Below are 23,029 nucleotides of genomic sequence, written 5' to 3'. Positions count from 1 at the left end.
GTCACGTCACTAACCACGTGACGAACCACGTGATCAGTCACGGCGCCGCGCCGCCGGCAGCTGCTCCGCACCACGTGACCAACCACGCGACAGCATGGTGGCGCAGCCACAGGGTGGCTGCGCCGCCACGCTGAAGGCTCGAAATCCTACCGTGATGTAGCTATCGCTACAAAAGAGTGCTTTGAGCAGCTACGTCGCGGGAATAGCTGAAATTAAGATAGCCTCTGTCAAATGGGTAAAAATACGGGAAAGGTAGATTTTTTCGGTCCTAGTAGCCTAGAGAAATTCACCCTGATCCTATGTTCAGTCTGCAGGCAAGAAGAAAATTCTTTTTTTCCTGTCCCAAGTACTCAAAGGCTATTTCTTTGCACAGCGTTTCTTTCTATACGTACGACTGCGATGACAAATTGATGACAATTTTCACGTCTACTTCAGATAGCCCGGTTTTTGACTACTGAGAACATGATATACTCCACCAGAGCAATCTAAAGTAAACCACTCAGCATATGAACTCATTAACTCCTACAGCTTGTACATAAACGTGCATTCAATATTCAGAACTTTTTTTGTAGGGCAACCACGTTTAGCAATGCTTACTGAAGTATAAGTCCATGCTTCTTTCTCTGCGAGTCACATTAGGAATAAAATTTCAATTTATCGAAATTCAGCATCAAACAAGTTGCTTCGTTCTTATTCAACAATATGATGCAGCTGACCAATTAACTGACGGTAAATTTCTATAATAGGTTAAACCCAGCCACCCAGAACACAACAAAATAATACCAGTGCTGAGACTGCTGTATCCAACATTGGCCTTCCAGACAGTATTTAATGCATGCGGCAGTGCTTTCAAAACAAATCGAAAGCTCCTAAAGGCAAATAAACCTATATACACTCGTGTGATTTGTCACCGAAAACTGTGTCCGAATCAGTAAGCACTGGCCGTCACTACCCATATGCATCTTCAGATGGCAGTGGTGGACACGTGCCCCAGGTTGTTGAAGATGAAGACAGGGTGCTCACTTTTTTTTAAATTGATTGGAGAAAAAATTTGGGTAAAGGCACATCAAATACCAAGACATCAATATCACAACAGAAGATACGCAGTGTCACTGCAGCGCGATTAGAGTCTTAAACTCATTAAACCTCACCATTACTCACAGGAAATAGCGGAGTATCGCCTCCTTTCAGAAGAAAAATGGGCTTTCTAAAAAGTCGTGATAAATTCTAAGTCACGAACGGGGTTGCCTCTGCCGTCGTCAGCATGAAGCTTCGCTTGACTGCATTGTCGTACACTGTGTTCCGCAGGGACAAGGTCATGATAAACCATGATAAACGGCGACCACCTTTTCCAATGAATAATAGAAAAGAGAAATCATTTTGTTGACCCAATTTTTCAACAATTTTTACTCATTTATTTTGGTCTGTCCGAAAAAAAAGAAAAAGCCAAGACATGAAATCAAAGAGACAGCTGGCTGCGGCTGCGGAAACGTGAATGATGACCACAACGTCTCGGAATAGCAGCTCGAGATAAACAGCCGCCTAATGTTGAACGCGAGGCTAAAAGTAAGAGAAGCAGCCAAGAAGTGAGAGTAGCACTGTCTCTGCTGTTGGCGCCTTCTATCAAGTCCGCCTTCGGCGCCTTGGCTTGGGGCTTTGGCTTCGGCTTTTCCGGCCACCCTTAATGACGTTAAGTGAGCCGTTTGTCTTATGAGTGTGCGCCCATCAGTAAATTACTGTCCGGGACCCAAACCGCTCTCCTCCTCACTCTTTCCTTCCTTTCTCGTTACTGTCTCATGCGTCTTTTGTTTTTAATTTTTTTTATCTTTTCATCTTCACCTCACCTCGTCTATTTTTCTGGCCCGCCTCGCTGCCTAGTCTGTAAGTTAGAACCGTCACCGCATGCAAGGGGGCTACACTGTGCCCTGGCTTGCTCCAAAAAGACTCGTTACGTGAACGGAAAGAATAGAAAAAGAATAGACAACTGAGACGACCACAAGATTGAGCGGCTCTTTGTGCTGACCTGATGGCTCCTAGCTTTGGCGAGAAGCGAAGGCTGCTTTACCCTACTTCGCGAAGGGAGTGGCTTTCGCCCGGGAGCCCTCCGTGCAGCGGAGCTCGGCTGAACCTTGACGGTTCTTTGTTGTAAAATGCATAGGGTTCCCGTCAAGCTCATTGTGACCTTTAAATGGCGCTCGCTTGAGACCAAATATATGTTTTATTCTGCGTAGTGAGAAAAGTAAAAGGTGATATTGCTAATCGGAAGGATATTCAAGAAAGCCTGGCTATATTGCAGTTTTCGCGTTGCAGTCTGAAGTGTGATTTGATATTTGCACGTTATTGAATTCGTCACGTTGATACTAATCACTGGCGCACGTTGTGACTTGCTTACTTTACGGCACGTTTGCCCCGAGTTATTTTACTTGTGTTTCGCGAAAAACAATTGAGACTTGCACGAGTTTAACGCGTTGTACAGACATCAAGTATCCCACATGATAGCACTACGTTGCGTTTGGGAGATATCATTTTTTGTTTTTTTTCCACATGTAATCTTTCCTTGCTTTAGCGCTCTGAACATCATTTGAATAGCCGGCACTATAGAGTGACGACGAGCTCCTTATTTATAAATAAAAGCATCTGTCGCTCTTTATTTTAGAGCGATAGCTGTTGAAGGCATTTTTTTTCCGTTCGGCGGGGCTGGCGTTGGCGTCGTCGGCGTAACACCGCGCCACACTGATCGGTCAGCGCGGAGTGGCGTCACGCCTGACGTCACCGCAACGCGCCGCGCTGAATGGTCCACCTGCAGTGAAATAACACCTGAAGTCACTACAAAGCGCAACGCTAATTTGTCCGAACACAGTAACGTCCCCAGTGGCAGCATAGTGACGTTACGGTCACCTTGCCAGAGGACAAGAGATATTACAGAATAATGATATTCAAACAACAAAAAACAACTATATATTCACAAGAATATATTGACAAGAGCAAAAACAATAATATATTCACAAACTCAAATAACTTTCGCGGAAGCCTGCATTACACAGTGTTAGCCCTCCCGGCAGCTTTTTTTTTTGTCGTTTTTCAATGCGTCCGATACATAACGAAATGCAACACCACCGCCGTCTGCCGTGTGAACAGCACACTGCTTCCGCAGCTATGCATATTCGTTCTGTGCGCAAAAAAAAGAAAAAAAGAGATAATATGAATTCCCTAGCAGTCTATAGGTGGCACCACAATGCACTGTCCTTGTTTCCCAGCCACGTTCGCTCAGCGAACGTGTTCGGGGGGCGAGGGGGAAAGGGGGAGATGTGCACAAAGGAAGAGCATTAGGCCCGTGCACGCACACAGGCACACCGAATGCAAGCGTAGCTTCCATCTGAATTCCTGGAAGGCGGCACCAAATGGAACGACGTCCTGAAAGACTGACTTCTTTCTCCTGTGGGCGAAGAATATTTATAGCAGACGACCTGCGCGTGTCATTCGAACCGTGCCTTTCTTCGAATGGATTCTGGTCTGCTTCTGTTGTGACGAGGAAAAGGGCAGGAGGCTTAGAGGACTGGGGGGGGGGGGGGGGGGGGGGGGGGGGAAGGGACGAGGCTGGGAGGTCGTGGAGTCGAGCACGCGTTTTCTTCGGCGCTTAACAGCCGTGCACTCTTTTAGGCGAGGCTGGTCGGGGCCGATGCCTATCACGCTGAGCTCAGCAAGTATCGGAGTGTTCCTCTTCTCAAGTCGTGAGCCTTTTACACAGTTTTTTTTCTCGATAATTTCTTCAAGGATACTATCAACTCCATTAAGGGCGGGGGTGGCTCACGGGAAACGTTTAAGAACAGTTCATGCTAAGTACAACTCACCCGCCGCGGTGGCTCAGTGGTTAGGGCGCTCGACTACTGATCAGGAGTACCCGGGTTCGAACCCGACCGCGGCGGCCGCGTTTTTATGGAGGAAAAACGCTAAGACGCCCGTGTGCTGTGCGATGTCAGTGCACGTTAAAGATCCCCAGGTGGTCGAAATTATTCCGGAGCCCTCCACTACGGCACCCCTTCCTTCCTTTCTACTTTCACTCCCTCCTTTATCCCTCCCCTTACGGCGCGGTTCAGGTGTCCAACGATATATGAGACAGATATTGCGCCATTTCCTTTCCCCAAAAACCAATTATTATTAAGTACAACTCACTTTTGGGCGCAATAGGCACCAAGTGAACTGAGAAATGTCAGAAACTCTCCCTTCAATGATAGCTTCAGGTTGCCTATTTCATCGATCTGTAGCATTGTGAAGAAAAACAAATTAAAAACAACAACCTGTGCGCGTTCAGCACACGTTAGAGGCATGGAGACTATCGCAAGTGCTCACTTGATAATCGCTTCATCGAGAACTTTTCCCACTTTTTAAGCGAGGCTTGTCTACACTCCTTCTTCTAACTTTCTTCCATATCCTCTCCTCCTTTTTCAATGTGCCTAATGGCAAACGTCTCGAATAATAACAAAAGAACGGCAGCATGTTGATTCAACCATCCCAAGTGTTTACTTGTGGACGAACGCTGTGCTTATGTAATTTTACAGATAGTGTAAGCAAAGTCGTTTGTACATGTCTTTAATTACATTTGTTTCCACGAAGTATTTGAAATAATAATCTTGATCACTGTTTTTGTCATCTTATTTTTCAAACAAGGCCAGATTTCTATCAAGGCCTGTTATGCTGACAAAGCCTTGTGGGCAGATAGCATACCTGACACTAAATGACGTCGTGATCACCTTTCCAAAATCATGTGATCTACTGGTTACGTTACCTTTTGTTCGTGTGTTCAGTGTGTCATGCAAACAATAATTGGTGGTTAGCATCATACACAATACCTCCAATGCCCAAATGACCCACTTGGGTCATATTACTCGTTCTACACCGCGTGTCATTATCATCATCATCATCTGCCTGACTACACCTACCGCAGGACAAAGGCCTCTCCCGTGTCTCTCCTATTAAACTTGTCCTATGCTAGCCGCGGTCACCATATCTCCGCAAAATGCTTAATCTCATCCGCTCACCTAACTTCATGCCACAGCTGTAACTGTTGCCTTCTATTGTAATCCAGTGCGTTACCCTTAACGACCATCGGTTATCTTGCCTTCGCATTACATGCCCTTCCCAATCACAATTCTTTTCTCCTTGATTCTGACTAGGGTGTCATTGACTCGCCTTTGTTCCCTGACTCACTTTGCTCTCTTCCTGTGTTTTAACGTTACAGCTGTCATTTTCGCTTCCTTTAGCTCGCTGTATTTTCCTCAGTTTAATATTACACATGTGCCTTGTTTCTCCTGAAACTGTGGGTGCATTTGAGAAAGGCAGGAACAGGCTATCGATGTGTGAGGTTTAAAGTCTCAAATGCTCTTGTATGCCATAAAAGGGCTCCGAAGTAGGGTTCTCCGAGTTAATTTGAACCACAGCTCGGGTTCTCTATCGTGCACTGACGCTCTACAGTGCACGGGCGTTTTCTACATTTGACTTCCATCGAACCACATTCGATCCCACGACCATGGAATCAGCCGTCCAACACCACAGCGAGTGAACCTCTATTAAGTTGACTCGCGAAAGAAAAAAACACCCATCATGCATGCAGGCACACGTCGTCACATTTCCTTCGAATTAGCTACATCGTTTTCTCCTCAAAAGAGAAGCAAACGCCATCTTTCGTTTCACCTTTTCTCAGAACAATTCGGGAAGGAGTAATGGGGAGAGGAAAATGCCGTTACCGGGTTTTCCCGCAGGGCACCTCTGTTGTTATCCAGGCGATGTGAGGCCCTTCGGGCTGTTGTTTTCCCCCATCGTATATGGGTATTAACTCGAAGCAACGGTGCCAGAGGCGTACGAAGATGCCAGGCACCCTACCGGCCCTTGTTTCTCTTGGGCAATTTTCGGGAGTACGCCGTGCAAGGAGTGGTACCTAAGTGCAATCGCGAACACGGAGCAACCCCGCTCGCTTCCCGAGGCGAGGAGGGGTAGATTTTCGGGCGATAAGGGAAAACAAAGGTGGGAAAAAAGAACAATTGCCTGGTTTTTTTTTCTTATTTTCCTTCCCTGTAAACCCCTGTTCTTTATTTGCCTTTTCAGTTCCCTGATTTGTCTTTGTTCGTTTCGCGTTTTTTCCTTGTTTCCTGTTTCAATTTCTCTTTTTTTGTTGTTTTCGCTTTTTCTTTCTCTTTCCTTCACTGGCATCTTTTTTTTATTGTTCACGTTTTGTGTTTATCTTCCACTTCAGCTGTATCGCCTAATCTGCAGTCAGCACAATGAAGAGGATAGTTGCATTTGGGGTACAGAAATAAATGAGGAACTGGGATAAAACTGTTCCCTGACGAAGCGAGTTCTTAGTTTAGTGAGCGTCTTAATCATAGCGAACGTCAGAGACAAAAACGCCCACACAACAAAAATAACTTCGAGGCGTGCACACTCAAATTCATCTCCACTGTATTTATATACGCTTACAGTTTTCGTGGCTTGCTTCAATCATTGCCGGCTACCTGTTGACGTTTTTTTTTACATTTCCTATTTCATCTTCTTCCTTTCCTTCTTCCTATTTCCCCTTCTTTCTTTCTTTCTTCTCTTAGTTTTATGTTGCCGGCCTTTCCTAGGCCTTTTTTTAGGAAACCGTTGCGCCGTTTCGACGCCTGCGCTGGTGTTTTTCGGAGTGTTTGTTCACCCTCCCGTCTGCCCTTCTCCGTCGCCTTCTCTTTTTTTCCCCGCGAGGCGTGTGTTCCGGCCAACAACGTTTTCCGCCTTCGAGCTTGTAGGCGCTTGCAGTGTTTGCTCTTCCCCCCGTAAACGGCTACAACATAGACGCTAGGCAGCAAATGTATGTCCTATCTTGGACGGCCAATCCTCCTTTGCGGAGCACGGGAAAGCTATAACGTTTTTTACGGGAATATCTGTAGATAGTCTATACTCTGCGTAGTAATCTTGTATGGGCTGCCACAAAAATATTTGGAGAGGTGCCCTCCTTCCCCACATGCTTGCCTTGGTTGCTGTCCGTGAGCCGCGTCACAAAGCGCAAGTCATTGTGCTGGTTGTCGTGAGGAAATGGAAGCCGTTGTTGCGCGACTGTTCTGATTTAATTTGTGTGAAAATGCACATTTTGTAGGCGCTATAGATTTTTCTTGCATCGCTCAACTTAGGTATCAGTGATTAAGTGAGTGGCAGTGAGCGAGTGAGGTAACGAGCGAGTGAGGTAACGAGCTAGTGAGGTAACGAGTGTGTGAGGTAACTAGTGAGTGCGATAGCAATTGTGTGAGGTAGCGAGTGTGTGCGGTAGTGAAAGTGTGCAGTAGTTATTATGTGCGGTAGCGAGTGTGTGAGGTAGTAGTTGTGTGAGGCAGCAATTGTGCGAGGTAAAGAGTGAGTGAGGTAACGAGAGTGTGCAGTAGCGAGTGTGTGAGGTAGCGAGTGTGTGAGGTAGCAATTGTGTGAGGTAGTAGTTGTGTGAGGCAGCAATTGTGTGAAGTAACGAGTGAGTGAGGAAACGAGAGTGTGCAGTACCGAGTGTGTTAGGTAGCAATTGTGTGAGCTTAAGAGTGAGTGAGGTAACGAGTGTGTGCGGTAGTTAGTATGTGATGTAGCGAGTGTGTCAGGTAGCGAGTGTGCGATGTAGCGTGTGTGTGCGATAGCGATTGTATGCGATAGTGAGTGTGTTCGGTAGCGAGTGTGTGTGGTAGCGATTGTGTGAGGTAGCGAGTGAGATAGTGAACGAGCTATCGAGAAAGTGAGTTTGTTGTATGTGTGAATGCGTTAGTGTGGTGAGTGAGCTTGTTCGTGAATGCGTGTGCGTGCGCATGTCTGTGTGGGGTTCTGTGCTAGTTTCTGTGTGTGATTGTGAGTGAATGAGGGGTAAGAGCATTTCGTTGGGTGAGTTGCACCAGTACAACGGACTCGTCTGAGTGACAAGCAGCACATTGCTGAATGCGCGTCTCACTACAAACAGCGCCAGCTCCAAACAGAAGTGCTGAACCCTTTCGCGCCAAACTTCGCCTGCGTGAGGCGCGCCTGGCTCCGGCTGCCGCGTCAACAAAATCTCTGTTTTTTTTTTTAAGCGCGAGGGTGGTCTTTATGCTTATCTTGTCACCATCCGTTTTTATTTTGTTTCTCCCGAGAGGCTCAGAGAGAAAAAAAGAGAGAGTGAGTGAGGGTGTTAGAGCCGACTAAAAATAATTTCGCCTGTCGCGACTGCCAGCTCCCCTGCACTTCTCTACGGAGTCTTTGGCAGTACAAAGCACCGGCCAGAGAAAAGGGGTGAGGGTAAATTGAGACGTCCGTTTCGTTGGCCGTCTCGCTTCTAACCAGACGGAGCTCGTATGAGACGGACGAGAGGAAGGGAAAGAGACGGGAAGGGAGTTTAGATCTTACGCGCACGTGAAACCAGGAGGCGACGTAGGAAGAACAAGAGGCAAAAACTCTCCGGGCAGCAAAAAAATTGCATACCTCGTGAGAATTCATATTCGCTGAGCGAAGAAACAAAAACAAATAGGAGACGTCTTTTTTCTGTCCCGCGCAAAGTCGAAAAGACTACAAGGAGAGTGATTCTAATCTCGTTTACCTTTTCTATGCTCTCTTCGTCGCGCTGTGAATACGAATAGAGAAGCCGGATTAGCCTCGCTTCCTTTTTCTTTCAGTAATTTCTCTCTGAGGTTGCGGGTTGTAAACATGTCAAATGGAAAAGTAAGTAAATATAAGCGGATAAAGAGAGAATAAGAGAGGTGTGCAAGTGAGCATCACGTGAAGCAGCAAACTTTGCCTCACAAACGTGGTTTGTTTCGCGTACGATTTCGCAACTTTGAAAAACTACGAGAATCTAAACCACACGCGACGTTCAGTCATTGTTCATGACTGTTTACGAATATCCTAGTTTGTGTAATCAAGGTTAGCAATTAAGTCTTCTAGGGCCGGGCTGGCCTTCTGACAGAATATGGGGGTTATGTAGTGACTCTCGAGTTATATAGCTATATATAACTCGAGTTATACAGTGACTATATAACGAGTCGCTATATAACGAGGCAATATTTAAAGAGTTATATAGTGACTCTCGCCCGGGTAAACAGGGGCTAAGTCCCCTTCAGCGCAGTCAGCAATCATCGTGTTAAGGCACGCGCACTGGAGGACATGTGTTTGTCAAACTGTGCTCAGGGTGATTCCTAAAATTAATGTAGGTTTCGACAAATGCTACACTTACAAATATCCACGCTATAGGGTAGTCATAAGGCTCCGAAGAAAAGTTACACAGCTTCCTCAAAACCTTCACATTTAAAGAACAAATTCTTCGTAGACCGGCGCCACAATGAACTTATTTTGAACGCGAAGATTCTGACAAAACTGCGTAGCTTTCTTTTGGTGCCGTTAATTCACTTCATTGTTTGTGAAGATATACCGAAGCTCATACCACTTAAAACCTATTCCTATTACGAACACTTCGTAAGCTGACGCTCTTTGAACAATATCATCGCTTAAACAACAGACGTTGACGACATTGTTATGGTGGGGCCGCCGCGGTGGGTGAGCGGTTATGGCGCTCGGCTGCTGGCCCGAAAGACGCGGGTTCGATCCCGGCCGCGGCGGTCGCATTTCGATGGAGGCGAAATTCTAGAGGCCCGTGTACTGTGCGATGTCAGTGCACGTTAAAGAACCCCAGGTGGTCGAAATTTCCGGAGCCCTTCACTACGGCGTCTCTCATAGCTTGAGTCACTTTGGGACGTTAAACCCATATAAACCAAGCAATGTAAACCACACATTGTTCTGGTGGAAATACGCGCTGCAGTGCTGTAAGACACAGAGACACAGCTTCCGCACTGCATCATAATAGTAAACTTTTCAGTGAAACTAGTACGATAGCAATTGGGCCCAATAGATATAGTTCAATCCTTGGCCCGCCAGCCACTCTTGGGCTCCCGGTGTCTTAACTTCCTCTTGTTTGACACTCTGGAGCAGCGTAAGAACGCGTGCATCGTGAGAGCCGTGTTTTGACGCCGAGTGCAAAAACGACAGGTGTCGCCCCAGCGTCGGTTTTCGCAAGAAAAAAAAGCGCGCACCAGAACGGCCCACGCGCCTAGCGCGTAAAAAAGAAAGCAGAAATGGAAAGCTTCCAGGCTGAGCTTTTCGGAGAGAAGGGGGGGGGGGGGGGGGGGGGGTAGCGACCAAACAAAGAGGACAACGCCGGGTGGCCGTCGGGCGACACGCGTCTCTCCTCGCATCTGGCAAAGGCCTGGAAGAGAACGGTGACGAGTCGCTGCCGCCGAGTGTAAGGGCACGGGCCGAGGTTTCCCCTTGACTCGAGCCGCTCGTCGGAACCGGCTGTTTTAAAATTATTCCGGGTGCTAGCCGGCCAGCCAGTCAGCCTGCCGAAAGGGTCCCCGACAGAGTGCCCTAGGCTCCACGGGCTTCAGTCAGGACCGCGACAAGCATCCAAGTCGACGCCGCTGCCACTCCGGTACTCCGCGGTAGTCGCGGAGCTGCGGCCGTATTTTTGGGGGCCCCCGAGCTCGAAGTAGGTGACGCGCTTCGCCGCGCTTTCGAGCGCGACTTGAGTGTGTGTTTCTGCCGACGGCGACATCGCCCAGCCGTGCTCTTGGAGGCGAGTTCGACAATGATTCGGTGTGGCTGGATTCGCCTCCTATAAATCTGTCTACAGGCGAGGATGTGCCTTTGGCTGTGTAACCGGCCTGGATACGTTCCCGGGATGACGTCAGCGTGGCTTCGAGGATTGTCGCGCCTCCAGTGTCAGTGACCGGCAACTTTGGATACAAACTAGTTGTGGAGTGCAGGCGCGGTGCTGTTTACATAAAGGCGTGCTGCCTTTTTGCAATCGGTGACCCGCGTAGATAAGGACTTTTTGTTTTGCGTTGCTTGTGATCTGGAGTTTGAATGATTCATTTTTGTGTGTGTAACATAGCACGAAGGCTTCCATTACTCAGCACTTTCTTCAGAACCGTGTATGGTGAAAGTTTTGACGACTGGAGTCCTTCGGGGTGCGTATCTGAAATCCGAATCGTAAAGATAGAGCCAAGACACTGTCGTCCTGCAGGAATGTGGGATAATTCGCATCTAAAGTCAGACCCTACAATCATCACCGGATGGAATTTACCTCTCTCGAAAGGCGTCTTTGCGGCTTCGCGTTAGTCAAGTTTTTCCCCTTAACAACCTTTTGCAAGCAACGAAGACCTCGATGAGGATGCTGTGTAACATGGAGTTTAAAGCGAAGTTATGCAACACATACCAAGGCTCAGCTATCGCGTGAAGCAAACCGCTTATGTCATGAGGAAGGCAATCGCAAGTCTTTTTTCGTACGGATGTGACTGAATTTCGGTTTACCAACCGAAAATGAAGCAGTCGGTGTTGAGGTGGAAGCTGCGACAGTTTTAAGCAGTTACGGTGGACTGAATCCGCTCGCTGTGATAAAAAGCCCCCTAAGCTGAACGACCTGAAATTAAGTTTAAAGGTTTCCTTGGGCATTTTATAAGGTTTCATTAGCGTTTTTAGTCTATGTAAGTCAACCCCAGCGGGTAGCAGATTTAGTGGCCTTGTTCTCACCTCCTGTACTTCTCTTCACTGAAGAAAGGAAAGACATTGGAGCCATTTTAAGGCGAATAATGAGCAACAGTTTCACACTACCAACGTGGATATCCACCTGTCACCTCTTTTTCCTATACACGCCTCACACAGAGGTAAGCCTAAGTTAGTCCCTGCGTTCGGACGCGACATTTTGCCACTGCGTATTTTCCAAATTTGTCGCACTGCGTTGAATGCGGAAGCTCACAGCGGGCAAGCAAGCGTGATCAAGCACTTCTGAAGTGCTTCGGTAAGCAGAAGACTGTGTCGTCACTTCCGGATGCCTTCCACGTCACGGAGCGAATGAGAATACTGCAACGACGTGACGCAGTGTCGTGGTGTTGGTGTCGCGATGATTCCGTGATATGATGCACACTCTAACGGTGCCCGAAGTGCTTGAAGACGGCTCCCTGGCTCTCAGGCAGTACTTCCAGAGCTGGACAAGGCGCAGGTTTGTACGCATCCTCAAAGCTGCATGCTGTGCTTCAAAAGTCCTTTTACAGCGCGGAAAAATACGACTCAGAAAACCCGACTTAGCGCGAGGTGAATATTACTAGTGCTTCACGCCAACCACCAAGCAGCATATTCTGCTCCTATTCCCATTCCCAGTGTGGAAACCCTAACCCAGAATGCTAGTCTGGACGAGATCTTTGTATAGACCTCTTCACAAACAAGTCCACGGGCCCCGCCGAATTTGCACTGGACTGTACTCGCTGTACCAGAAAGATTTGAGGGTTAAGCTCCCTCATGATCTCTCAACAGCCCAGAAAACCGGTTTTTCCCCAGGGTCGTGAAAAGGTGTTTAACGAATGGTGTACGGTAAAGTGACGAAGCAGATCGCAGAAGGAGCCGATTTGGTACTGAAAGAAAAAAATATTCAAGGGAAGCAAACTACAGTTGAGAACTGAGCCTAGTTCATGTTCTGCTTTCTTTGCCCAATCCTAGTGTGACAACACGGTTACCATGAGAACTCGCCTTGACTAGAGCTCACTGTTACCGGTTTATTTGACTTTCATCGCGAAGCAGATCACGAAAGCAAAATTGAACACTGAAGAAGACAACTATTCAAGAGCAAACTAGAATCACAAAGTGACGTTCGCTGCATGAAAAATCGAAATTAGGTTTGGAGTTGAAAAATTACCAATACATAACTATCACGAGGACTTGGTACTTTGGAAATAGATCATGAGTTATTGTGTCAGAAATTACAACGTTTGTAAGAGCGGGGGGGGGGGGGGGGGGGCTGCTTTGCAGAAAGCGGGAACTTGCTACAACAATTTACGAAGCCACAAAGTAAGCACCCCCTACAGAACACAAATCAAAGGAAATGGAAGAACCTGGAAACTATTGGCTCCTTCATACGATGGGCGCGGTTTAGCCGCGCAATGCACCAGGGTCTGGTGCCAGCTTCTTATTTTTTTTCTTTTTTGTACATGAGAGAAACGTTTATCCAAACTCGATATCCCCAGGAACGAGGAGAACAATTTTGCAATTAACATTTTTTTTTGTAGTGATCACACTTATGCTCATTACCCTGCTGCCCTCCATCCTGGTGACACTGCGGAACACGGCTTATTTCTCAGTTACGAATTTAGAGCATCCGTCTTTCCACAGACTGAAATTCCGAAAAGAAAAGAAGCCGCATGATGCGAGCGCTTTTCGTACTTGACGACCTCATCATCCAGGAAAAATTACGCAGAGTGAAGGGCAGAGCGATGAAGGCGAAACACAGCAATTGAAAGCGTAATTATGATATCTATATTTGGTGTTTTCAAATTCATTTAGTGGATAAAAAGTTATCATGAAGTACTCTGTATTCTCCAGGTGTTACTCATTGTGCATCTGTATGCTAACAGGATATGATACGCCATGATATCTGCTCAGAAAAGCGTTAGCGGACCCACTCATGCCTACATGAGCATTGGCGTGCACAGCTTTCTGTGTAAAAGGGGCAGGGGAGGGGGTGCAAAGTTTATGGTAGCGCCCGTTCATGTCTTTTAAGCAGCAGAGACCTATATGACACCACCCCTTTCTCTGTGTCTACTAAGAGCCCCACTGCGCCGTCCCCCCCCCCCCCCCCCTCTTCCCTGAGTTGCACAAACCCGCGCGCATGAGGTATACATGCGCCAGTGAGACATCCTCACCTGGTGCAAGAAAACACTCGTTGGTGGCAGTAAGTGCGCGTTCAATTGCAGATATCACTCCTTGTGCCATACCTGTGTTAGTTCCCGGCGTCCGCGCGAATTTTTACGAACCGTAAAACAATCGGTCGATATCGCTCACTATATAATATATGTGAATATTAATGCACTTGCCGCGCTCTTTCCTCTTCTGCCACCTATTCCTGTTTTCTTTGGACGACCTGTACCCTAAAGAATCGCTTTCCTCCCTATTCAGGGTCTACCGATCATATTCACGCACTTGTCTCTTGCACGAATATGCTTTTCAACCTGATACCCCTATAAATCAACGTACCAATTTTATTTCTGCGTAGAAACAACTTTTTATAAAGGCCTCCACTGCTGTGTGCGTTTACAGGTGTCGTTTTGTAGCTGGCCTTTTCACATGTGAATTTCTGACTTTTTGAACAACGCATATTGATTTTGCGTAAATGGCCGCCCAATTAACAAGCACTAACCGCTGAATGTCATATAAGGTTGGGGGGGGGGGGGGGGGGGGGAGGTTGCGTATTTCTTCTTTGCGTTCTACACTGTGTATGTCGACATGAAGTAAACTCATCGGTTTGTTGTTTGTTTTTGCTCGTCTGGAACCAGGCTTTTAAATGTAGAGAGCAGTTCAGCGGAATCGCAAGTTTTCAGAACGTTGGTAAATCGCGTTGCAAAATTAAGGCGCCCCTAACACAGTTTGCCGCGCACAAAATACCGGCAGGCCAAATTTCGAGATTCGTGACACATTGTTTGTTACTCCTCGCAGCAAAGCTGATTATTCCGACGGATTGAAAAATCTCTCGTTCTTTACTTTACAGCGAAAGCTGTGAACGAAACGGCGCTGTTAGCGTAGACGTCCGCACAGCGAACGGTGTAGGAAGGGGGTGTGAGGGTTGTAGAAGAATAGGAGGAGTAGGAGAGGAGGAGATAGAGTAAGAGGGGGAAGGAAAATCTCCTTTACTGCCCGGTGCGGTTGAGGGTTCACAGTTGCACCAAAGGGCAGGTGATGGAGAATGGTGTGCCGCTTCGCTAACGTAGAGAGCACATCATAACAGCTATAATTATATAGCTTGTCAAATGACTGAGCGCAGCATAAAGCTCGTCAGTTTTTCTTTTACTTAAAAAAGACACTTTCCTAACATATTATCCGCGTCTCATGGGCAGCCTTATACGGTCAAGTGCGAGTGAGCATAAAAATCATACACTCAGAACCTCTTTGCAGCACGAAATTGGAAGAGAAGGCAGTGGTGACGTCATCGCCATGCGCACGTGTCTTTCTCGGCTTCTACCGAAAGACTCGAGTGTTATTCTTCACCCCTAGAGAACGTTGCGACACCTCGATTAGGCTACAGAAACTGTGAAACCCTTGACGACGTGACGCAAGGCAGTTAATTCCAGGCCTTACGCTTAATGCACGCAACCCGTAATGACAAACACTAAAGCTAGCCGTACAGGAGAAGGAGCAGCGTAGACTCTTTTGCGGTCAGAGGCGTTAAAGTGCTGCAGCTTGTCGCAACTCGCGCTCAAGACTGCCTTGTAAGCTACAACACGTTTCACTTCATGTGTGGGAAGCAGGAGCAGACAGCAGCATTAAGAATTAATGGCCTGGGGAGTTATGTGGACTGCATGAAATTGAATAAGAAATGACCTGTTCATCAGCACGTTGTGAGGCAACAAATTTAGCAGCAAGGCGTAGTTGGTTTTCTTTCCGTTTCTACACACTGTCGTAGGCAACAACAAATTCAACGCAAAGACTGCGTGAAACAACGAAAAGCGTCGCGTATAGGGAGTTCATCGGACTCCTCACTGGAGTTGCATGTCGTCACCTTCACGCGTTACTCACCTCTGCAGCTCATGCAAGAAAGATGTCGCGACCCTTGCGCATGAAGCGTGTGAAACCTTTTAGACATTGTTTTCGGTATGATTCCCCGAAAATGAGATTTGCTTACATTTAAAGGAACCTCTCTCTCATGGAGTGTAGCACGAGAATTTCTCCTCTAGTAAGCATGCAAGAGCCCGAATTCCCTTTTTTTTTACAGGCTTAATAAAAATAGCCTATTGAGTGACCGTATTTCTTTTTCATTGCAAAAGAACATATGCATCTTGTACTTCTAGTACTTATTGCTTACAAAAATGTTCTATATACAGTCTATAGACTTCTTATAGACTCTATTGCTTTCCTTTGGGTATTTCTTTTGTCTATTCATAGTCAATAGACTGTCTATAGACAGAAGTCTACCAAAATTGTATGGTCATAAATTATTAGATTTTCTATGCGCTGGCTATAGAACTTGGTTGCCTGTAGACTGTTCTCTAAAAATTTTCTATAGACTGTCTAAAGAAATTTTTGCGAGAAATTATTCATACACGGTGAAGGTGTGCGGGATTCAAGGGCTTTGCGCATAATTAAAGGTCACCCCACTGCCATAGTGATCTCGTCCGCGTAGTCACTTTTTAACGCACGAAATGCACAGGTAGATAAGCATCCCCTTAAGGCATTTTTTTTCTGGGTGCTTGTTTTCTCTGCGAAAGAAGCGCTGTAGAGGGCGCGACAAGAGGAGGAGGAGCTGTGTCCATTATGCAACCGGCAGTCTTGAGATACGGATGTTGCCACATCTGTCCATGCTCGTGTGGGTCGCTCTGATATCCCGCCTGATTCTTTTCCTTCTCGCTTGTGCTAACGTTTTAGGCCAGGTATTTCCTAATTATGACATCATGTTGAACATTTATGCCACTCAATATTGTTGCAAGCGTAGCTATCGTCCATTTACATAACTATTAAGCAGCACGTTATAAAGCTGTGCTTATGTCTCAGTAGTATAAATACAATCATTTCCGCAATTCCGCAGTGGGTGCCTCAAAATGCTCCAGTATTATTTTTTTCCAAAAGTAAGCATAAACTTTGGGAACGTTTAAGACTCTATAAGGGTGGAATGCGAAAGCATTATATTTCAAGTTAGTCAACTTCTGTTATAATCATCAGTTCATTCGTAATGGTCGGTACATCAACAACCATATTCGGACTACTAATTGCAATAGCAGCTATCCGCTATGCTGTGATGGTGCCGACATTTGCACATATCACATTTTTTTTATTTCGATTATCTATCTAGGTTGTTGTCTAGAAACTAGGTCGCTCACAACCCGGTTGGCAGGTTGTGATGAAGTAATAAGTTCATGTGAACTCTCTGACCAGTCAGCGAATTTCGCGACACTGGACATTGCGGGGTTTGGTCTGACGTCAGCACAACCCTACCACATTAAAAAAATCACTCACGATTAATGTCTCAGAACAATGCACTGAACATCTTTCGATGCCTTACTGGGAGCATTTTTTTTTAATTTTGACCCTCCGGTTCCTGGATTTCTTACATGAAATCAGACGTGAGCCAGTAGTTTGTGTGCTCTTCATTCAAACGTTTTCGGCCTAGCAAGCAATCAGTACTGAATGGGATGGCTTTAAATAAGAGAAATTTGAACAGGCTTCTAACAATACAAGAGTAAATAGTTCTTCATATTGAGAATATGGAACCAATGGCCACTACAACAAGTACCTTCAGATTATTTTAGATACTTCGTATTGAGGATATTTATGAATTTCGACTATTGAAAACATTTTACTTTTCCTAGCTTGCTTCAATCAACCAACTAATGTCATTAGCATTTATGCAGCGTCGTAACACTAACGTACCCACAAGAAATAAAGAGTTGTGGGAAATCCCACGGTTCCTAACTTTTTATAAATATCAAGCGTTATCACATAACCTCCCACTTATACTAAACAAAAATACACACACTTTAGGATTGAATAGAATGGGTTTGAGGTCTCGTTTGTTGTAATTGCTATCCTCTGGTAATACTTTTTGTTACTTTGTTGTGTTACACTTTATTATGTTCTTTTTTCTATTTCTGTTCCTGTGCTTTATTTCAGAAAATTGGTTGTGCAATGTTTTTGCCACGTTTCTTGAAATATGTGTTTTTTTACATATGATATCTGACATGTTTCTCACCTGCTATAACTTCAGTGCTCAGAATATTGTCTAACTTTTATTTACTGTTGCAAATTAGAGGTAACAAGTCTGTTTTATATATATTATTATGTTACTGACACTGCTATGTAATGGTCTTCTTGTCCTTAGTCAAGCTGCGTCAGAAGCTTTTAGCCAAGGAGATAAACATTGAATTTAATTGAGGTACTCAACTACCATGCATCTGCTGATGTCAACGATGCAAAACAAGCCCGAAGTACGTCAACCCTTTGTGAGACCAAATTGAGAAGAAAAGCACTTCAATGTTCAAGCTAGTGTGCTCAAAATCAGAAACAATTTTTGTTTTAAATTTGTTACCGCCACAAAAATTTCAGCAGTCGGAATGCCACGAATTCGAAACAATGGGCGTTTGGTCCAATTTGTGCAATTGGTACGAGTTGTGTGGAAGACTGAATCGAAGGCCTCGAACCAACCTAAAGGTCAAGATCCTTCCTGCTTCGGGTACAACCGCACGCCAAAAGAGGAATGTCACAAGCAACCGTCCATTTTTAAAGTAACATTGTTTGGAAGGCGCTTTTTTATTCCAAATCAGAGATTTCTAAGTGATGTACATATTACTTTTCTTGCTACTACTATTGTTTAAGCAATCTAAATGCCTTATTTCAAGCTGCAATCTCTGAGTATGTTCAAAGCACTGCACTCCGAACATTCTGCCGAGCCCTTATGATACATCATGTATAATACGGTTAAGGTCACAACACAAAAACATAACATTAAATTCTGCTGGGTCCCTAGCCATGTAGGAATTGTGAGTAATGACAAAGCAGATGCATGCGATGCACAAGCCCGAAATGGTCAATTAAACCGAGTGAACGTACCACACGAATTTATTTGTGCGAATTTGTGCCAACTAACGTTAATGTACAGTGAACTGAGAAATAAGTGGCAAGTTGAATTTGAACAGCAAGTAAACAACAAACTGCATTCTGTCGGGCACATTTTAGGAGAATCGAAATCATGTAGACATCAAGAACGCTTTATGTCGTTATTTTATGTCGTCTATGCATTCGAAACACACACCTTACAGACAACTTCTTACTGACAGAATAGACCACCGCGGTGGCTCAGTGGTTACGTCGCTCGGCTGCTGACCCGAAAGACACGGGTTTGATCCCGGCCGCGGCGGTTGAATTTCGATGGAGGCGAAATTCTAGAGGCCCGTGTACTGTGCGATGTCAGTTCACGTTAAAAAACCCCAGATGGTTGAAATTTCCGGAGCCCTCCACTACGGCGTCCTTCATAGCTTGAGTCGCTTTGGGACGTTAAACCTCCATAAACCATAAACCAAATCTCACTTACAGAACAAAACAAACCTCTTTTCGAAGTGTGTAGTGGTGAACTCACTGCAAGCCACATTTTAATTTCATGTACTATATTTGAAGGGCAGAGAAAAATGTTTTATATCATTTTACAATGAATACATCCTATTACACTTCAGGTTGCTTTTAGCTGATCATGTACTGGTTGAATATTCGCAAATTATAAAGTTTCATGCGGAATGCAGTATTTTAAACAAACTATAAGTAGTGACTACAACACTAGACATTACAACCCTGTGTTCGGTGCCTGATAGCCTTAGTGGCTTTTTGCGCCATAAAACTCAATATAGCTAACTTATCACAACCTACATAGTGGAATGGTCGGCAAATACAATTGCGCAATTCAATCCCCATCTACTGCACTTCCAACTGCCCCAAGCAGCAACGTTTTGTCCTTAGCGCAGAAAAGTACCTGTGCTGACTGCGAGCTTTTTCTCGCTTACAAAGGACTTCGCTCGCGCCAGTGTTGCTTCTTACCTGCTGTGTAGACAAACTTGTTGTTCCCCAGAGTCCTGCGTACAACAACAAAACGACGTGCGCGGTCGTTTCGTTGGTGTACGCAAGTATCTGTTTACAAAAGAAATGAAAAGCATGGCGCCGACGCAAGCACCTGCGCAATCACTTCTCTTTTTTTTGTTTTGTTTTTTGTCGTAAAGTCCCGGCACGATTACCTTAGGCATCCACTTCAACAACCTCTAAGCTTAATTTAGTACTCCGGGACTCGCTATGGCTGCAACTATCCCCCCCACCCTTCCCTTAGACCACACCGTTCTGGATGCAGTAAAGTGGTCCGAAAACAGCCTCCTCTACGGCTCCTCTCCGTTTGTCCCCTGTTTCCGGCTCGCAAAACCAATCACGACCCAGGGTCCACTCGAGAAGCACCCCCCACTTCCCGCAAACACGACAACCGACTCTTTCGCCAGCATTGCATTCGATTGGCCACCGGTAGAGGGCAGCCCTTTGTGGTTCCCCCTATTTTCACGACCATACCCTCCCCAATCGTCTCCCATCTCTCTCCCCTCACCTTGTTCACACAACTTGATTTCCTTCATTTGCTGCCTCCCGGTTGCTACGCTGATATTTTTTTCGTTCCCTTTCTGATTTCTTTGGTTCCTTGTGAAACCTCCCTTGCGTTCGAGAAGTTGCGTGCCGATGGAGGTGGTTCAGCAGCATAGTCGAAATTGCCATCGTGGTCCTAATCTCGCGCCCTGCGCCTTTCTGCTGCCTAGACAACACCGTAAGCGCATTTTAGGTCTTGGTCTACTTCTTTCACCTACTGTTACGGTGGCAACGAGACAACGAAATATATTACCTGGTTACCTACCTGCGTGTTTTCTGGATAACGTAGTTACGGTGCATTTTTTGTGATTGCACTCGGCCCTCACGTATTGCCTATTCGGCGAAGTCCGAATTCTGACCACCGTTGCAGCTGGGCGAGCGGAGATGCTGTGCGCGAGCTTTCTATATATTATTCAGGCCTATCTGCCTTCGTTGTGATTGGACGTTTCCTTTAATGGATTTCTTGATTGTGGCTTGGCTGTAATTTTCACGTGGTTTAGTGTAAACTAGTTGGGATGCAAAAATGAGGCTGCACTGGTTTGGTGAGCAAATTGGCTATATCTTAAGCTCGTACTTCTCAGTGCCGAAAGTTCGTATCTGTGGTCACAACCAGCAAATACATTGCATGTTACAGGATGGCTGCTTATTATTTCAAGGCTTTTCAGTGCACACATCAGAACCTGTGATTGGGTGTACAAAAAACAGGTGGTATACGTATAAGGTCGCCCGTATTCAAAATTATACTTTTTTAATCTTTTTTCTTCTTATTAGCATCGTAAGGCACGATTATTCAGTGGATTTAGCGTACAGCCGATGATCACCAGCCGATTTCGAGAGTAAAATCCGTTCATCAACACCAATTTCTTAATCGCTGATCTCGGAGGCTAAACTATACCGCCATTCACTTCACAATGGTGGCAACCCGTCTTTTTCATTAAAGATGTCCCAATTTTGCATGAACTGGCGGAAGGATCCTTAAATTCACTTTTCTCGGTGATCAATGCCTCCACTGCTGCCGAAGAAGTTTCAGAATAACCATAAATATTCAAAATATCAATTTTTACCGACAGCAGTACATACGCGAAGTTGTCATCGTTGTCCTTTAGGAGCTTTGTTAAGAATTCCTGCACGAGAAATATCGGCGGATATGTCCTTTTTGGAAACGCCCCTTTTAGTCACCGACTTTCGCTCACTGCGGGATGCCCTACAACAGGGTCGAAACAAAATCCCAGTTTATACTTATTTCTGGCGATGTCAGTGCACGTTAAAGATCCCCAGGTGGTCGAAATTATTCCGGAGACCTCCACTACGGCACCTCTTTCTTCCTTTCTTCTTTCACTCCCTCTTTTATCTCTTCCCTTACGCCGCGGTTCAGGTGTCCGCCGATATATGAGACAGATACTGCGCCATTTCCTTTCCCCAAAAACCAATTATTATTATTATTATTATTATTATTATTATTATTATTATTATTATTATTATTATTATTATTATTATTATTATTATTATTATTATTATATTATTATTATTATTATATTATTATTATTATTTATTATTATTATTATTTATTATTATTATTATTATTATTATTATTATTATTATTATTATTATTATTATTATTATTATTATTATTATTATTATTATTATTATTATTATTATTATTATTATTATTATTATTATTATTATTATTATTATTATTATTATTATTTCGGATAATGCTAACACCGTCACTGCATTCGCAGTTTAATGCTATTTCGTTCACTTCATTCTCCTCTCTGCATAGAAGACCCAGATGAGCAAAACAGCTTTACAACTGAGAATACTGGAAAGAAGATGCAGGCACTGCTTGTCTTGCTGTTGATTCGCTCTTGATCAATGTTCCTTTGGTACGGTACGGTACGGAACACTATGATAGGGTACGGTAGGGTAAGGTCCGGTAAGGTAATAGGGTACGGTTCGGTAGGGTACGGTACGGCTTGGCATGACATGGCATGGTATTGTATAACGTTCCGAACGTATACCTGCTCTGGAGGACGTTGTGCTCTGCAGAATAATTTCAATCACCTATTATTGTTTGTGACTGTATTAACTTGCCCACTAGCACTCCTTCGACCATGGGTAGGCCGCGGTGTCCTATATTAGCGCAGCTAGTTTCCCGAAAACGCGGTTAATATTTACCCACAACAGCACCTAGGTACGCCACAGCAAAACACACAGTTCCCGCTTTCTTATTGTATCACATTTGAGCGCTGTCGTTGCTGTTGTACAGAACATAGAAGCATTTAACTCGTGTTCATAAGCTGCCTGTGAATTCGCGATGGGCCTGGTTCTCTAGGGTGGAATAGATTTCCTCCAATTGCCATCTGCAAGATGAAGACAGGGCCCACCTGTAAGTGTCGTGTTTTGGACACTACGTAATATAGAGCAATTGCAATATCCACTGTGAAGAAACGTTCTTTGCGCAATTACGCTAGTCATTAGCCTTTTTCGCAGAGTTGTTTTAGTCATTAGACTGCAAGGAGATTGTGCTTGCGAACGCCAAGCGCCCATGTTCACCGCTGCAAATGGCTGACGGTGCATCAGTTGTATACAAGAAAGGGCGATTGTGAAAAAAAGAAAGTAAATGAGGCCAAGAAGGAGAATGCAGAACAACGACGAAAATAAAAATGAACACTTAAATTACGTTGAGGCTCCTATACGGGAGCTTTGTTCACAAACAGGTACAGACGTGAAAGGCTGGCTATTTAAGCTTAAAAAGGTGCCCTAGGCAGCGGGCGTATGCACTAGGATGTGTCCCGTCAGTGCTATTAAGAGCGTGTTCGCTTGTCTGAATGACTAAGGATTCTAGATATAAACG

General features: G+C 45.1%; 1 protein-coding gene across 2 annotated transcripts in view; it reads left to right on the top strand.

The window, feature by feature from the left end:
* rdgA (retinal degeneration A) overlaps positions 1-23,029 on the top strand; it is a 499,400-nt gene that overhangs the window by 148,878 nt on the left and 327,493 nt on the right. Inside the window, exon 1 of one of the 2 annotated variants that reach the window (XM_077637009.1) lies at positions 11,797-12,028. The exons of the other annotated variant lie outside the window; for it this stretch is intronic. Coding sequence (XP_077493135.1) covers positions 11,943-12,028 — 86 coding nt within the window. The 5' untranslated portion in view covers positions 11,797-11,942. Of the gene's footprint in view, positions 1-11,796; positions 12,029-23,029 lie in introns of those variants that run through there. 2 annotated transcript variants of the gene reach the window in all.

The sequence above is a fragment of the Amblyomma americanum genome, chromosome 9, assembly GCF_052857255.1.
Source record: "Amblyomma americanum isolate KBUSLIRL-KWMA chromosome 9, ASM5285725v1, whole genome shotgun sequence".
Taxonomy (NCBI): Eukaryota; Metazoa; Arthropoda; class Arachnida; order Ixodida; family Ixodidae; genus Amblyomma; species Amblyomma americanum.
Note: the sequence above shows the minus strand (reverse complement) of the source record. Positions and strands in the feature narration are given on the sequence as shown.